The sequence below is a fragment of the Loa loa genome (assembly GCF_000183805.2).
Source record: "Loa loa unplaced genomic scaffold supercont3.846, whole genome shotgun sequence".
Taxonomy (NCBI): domain Eukaryota; kingdom Metazoa; phylum Nematoda; class Chromadorea; order Rhabditida; family Onchocercidae; genus Loa; species Loa loa.
In genome coordinates this window covers 1-2929 of record NW_018109026.1, presented here as the reverse complement: position 1 = coordinate 2929, position 2929 = coordinate 1, and the positions used below count along the sequence as shown (strand labels likewise).

At 23.0% G+C, this 2929-nt stretch overlaps 1 protein-coding gene across 1 annotated transcript; it reads left to right on the top strand.

Moving 5' to 3' along the window:
* Positions 1-393: 393 nt before the first annotated feature.
* LOAG_14175 (hypothetical protein) lies at positions 394-990 on the top strand (the record flags this gene model as incomplete). The annotated part of the gene is made up of 1 exon (XM_003149675.1): positions 394-990. One exon carries the CDS (start codon positions 394-396, stop codon positions 988-990), a length of 597 nt encoding a protein of 198 aa, XP_003149723.1.
* Positions 991-2929: the final 1939 nt, after the last annotated feature.

Genomic DNA, 2929 nt, shown 5'->3' with positions numbered 1-2929 from the left:
CTTTTTCTTCCTCCTCTCTCTCTCTCTCTCCCTTCCCTTTTTTTTTCTAAAATAAACTCTATTGTCTATTATTTGTTAAATAAGTATAATAAACTTAATTTTTTTTTAAAAAAAAAAATTCAGCTTATACTATGAATATTTTGTTTTTTTTTTTTAAAAAAAATTTTTTTACACATACATTATTTCATTGGTTAGGAGAAAAGAAAAAAAAATGTTTAATTTAAAATTTTTTTTTATTTTTGATTTTTCAAATTGTGGATAATAATTTAAATTTTTTTTTAATATTTTTCAGGTCGTGGACAACAAGCACAACAACAACATGATTTTTCACCAAAAAATGAACCAATTGATTTAGCACCACTTAGTCAACCAAGTTTACAAGATTTAAGTAAAATGCAACCAATTGAACAATATTATTCAATGCCTAGCTATAGTCGTGTATATACTGATTATGCAGCTATTGGACTTGCACAAGGTCAAACATCCATTATTACAGCACCATCAAGTGCTACATCACTTTATTATCCCACCGTATTCCAAGGTGCTGTAACAGCACATGAATGGCAACGTCCTATGGAACACTATCAACAATATCAGCAACAGCAACAACGTGCTAGCGCATTACAGTATCCACAAGATGTATCACAATCACAACAACAACAACAACAACAAACACAACAACAACAACAACAACAACAATCACAACAACAACAACAACAACAACAACAACAACAGCAACAACAACAACAACAGCAACAACAACAACAACAAGAAACTCGGGTATATAAAAATGCGGTTGAAATGCCATCACCGGTAGATAGTGGTATTGGTGCTGATTTATCTTTAATTGCAACAAAAAATGATGATTTTTATACGACAACTGATGTATTACATGGTATTCAATCAGCTACAAATGATCGAACTGAACGTTCATTAAGTCATCGTGATTCACCAATTATCATCCCAAAATTGTTCGTTTTAATTATTTAATAAAAATTTTAAAGAAAAATTCAAAAATTTTAAAATTTTATAATTTAAAATATTTAATTAAAAAGAATTATAAATAAACATTACATTGCATTTGTATAAATTTTACTCCATTCTATGCTAATATTAATTGTATGCAAAAAAAAACTTTTAAATATATTAAAATTTTTCAATTTTATCAAATTCTTCAAATTAATTGAGGGATGATCTTTGCACTTTTGTTCATTCTCAATACTTTCTATACTTTATTTTTTTAACATATAAATTATATGATTGATTATTCTATGCGATATTTTCTCTTAAAATATAATTTTCTTTTATTTTACCACTCATTTATTTCCATATTCATTTTTTACTTTTTCCATTTATCTAACAAAGGTTGAAAAATTATTTTCTTTTTTTTCTTCGTTAATTTAAAAAAATTTTTAATTAAAGAACTTTTGAAATAATGTGTTTTCCCTCTTTTGAATTCAGAAGTTTTTTTTTCCTTAATTTATAAATTAATTAATTTCAACAATTAGTCTTTACTAATGAATAGCTTCAAATAATCATTTCTAATTTTTCATTTCTTTTTTCTTCTATTTATGTCACATAATTAGATTAAAACAATGCAAATATTAATAATATGTAAGATTGGATTAATTAATATGCATAACATTTCCAATTATGAAATTAAAATGACATTTGATTGCATCATCTTTGACGACCAATTATTTGCTCTATTAATAATTTATATATGAAATATATATTCATTAATTATCACTGCTTGAATAATTTGATAGTTTAAAATGGAAATTAATTTAAAATACGATGAATGTATCGTTTCGTTACAAATGACTGAATTGATATTATTGGTATAATATAAATTAATTCAAATTAAAATATCGAAAAATATTTTGTTCTTTTAATAATACATACCTTTATTGTTATGCAAATAAATATACAATAGATTTAAATCTAAATTTAAACTTATTTACAACAGAACTGATTTAATGATAACACATAATAAATCAAATGATAGTATATTAAATGATAATATTAAATGATACGTTTAATCATATTTGAACTCATTTACACTAGAACTAATTTAATGATAACACATAGTGGATTAAATGATCGTATATTAAATGATAATATTAAATGGTATATTTAATCATATTATATTGCCATAGTAATATGCATATTTACTTGAACTCCATATTTATGGTCGAACTAATTTAATGAAAATATATAGCCTTTATCGCCATAATACCTTTTTATATTTGAACTTATTTACAATGGAACTAATTAACCAATAATATATAATCTTTATTATCATGATAATAATATATATATATATTTGAATTCATTTGCAGTGGAATTGATTATATATATATATATATATTTGAATTCATTTACAGTGGAATTAATTAACCGATAATATATGATCTTTTATCATCATGATGCATTTACATATTTGAACTCATTTACAGTAAAACTGATCAACCACTAATATATACATATATATATATCAAAATCTTTACTACCATAATACATTCACATAACTGAACTCATTTACAGTAGAACTAATTAACCGATAATATATACTTTTTATTACCATAATAATGCATACACATAATTGGAATCATTTACAGTAGAACCAAATTAATCACAATATGTGACAATTCTTATTAATACAATTTAAAAAAAAAAAAAAGAAAAACGAAATATTAGGACGGAAAGAATTTTACCATTTCTTATTTCAATTTATCAATCGATCAAAAAAAAAAAAGAAGAAAAGAAAAAATAGATGAATTTTATGATAAGTAACAAAAATTATTCGTCAACTAAACTAGTTCTTAAAAATTTTCACAAATTTCTCAAAATGCTATTTGGCATTTATGCAAATTATCCAATCTTATCGAACATTACTTATAAATTGATAATTTCAATTATTTTTAGC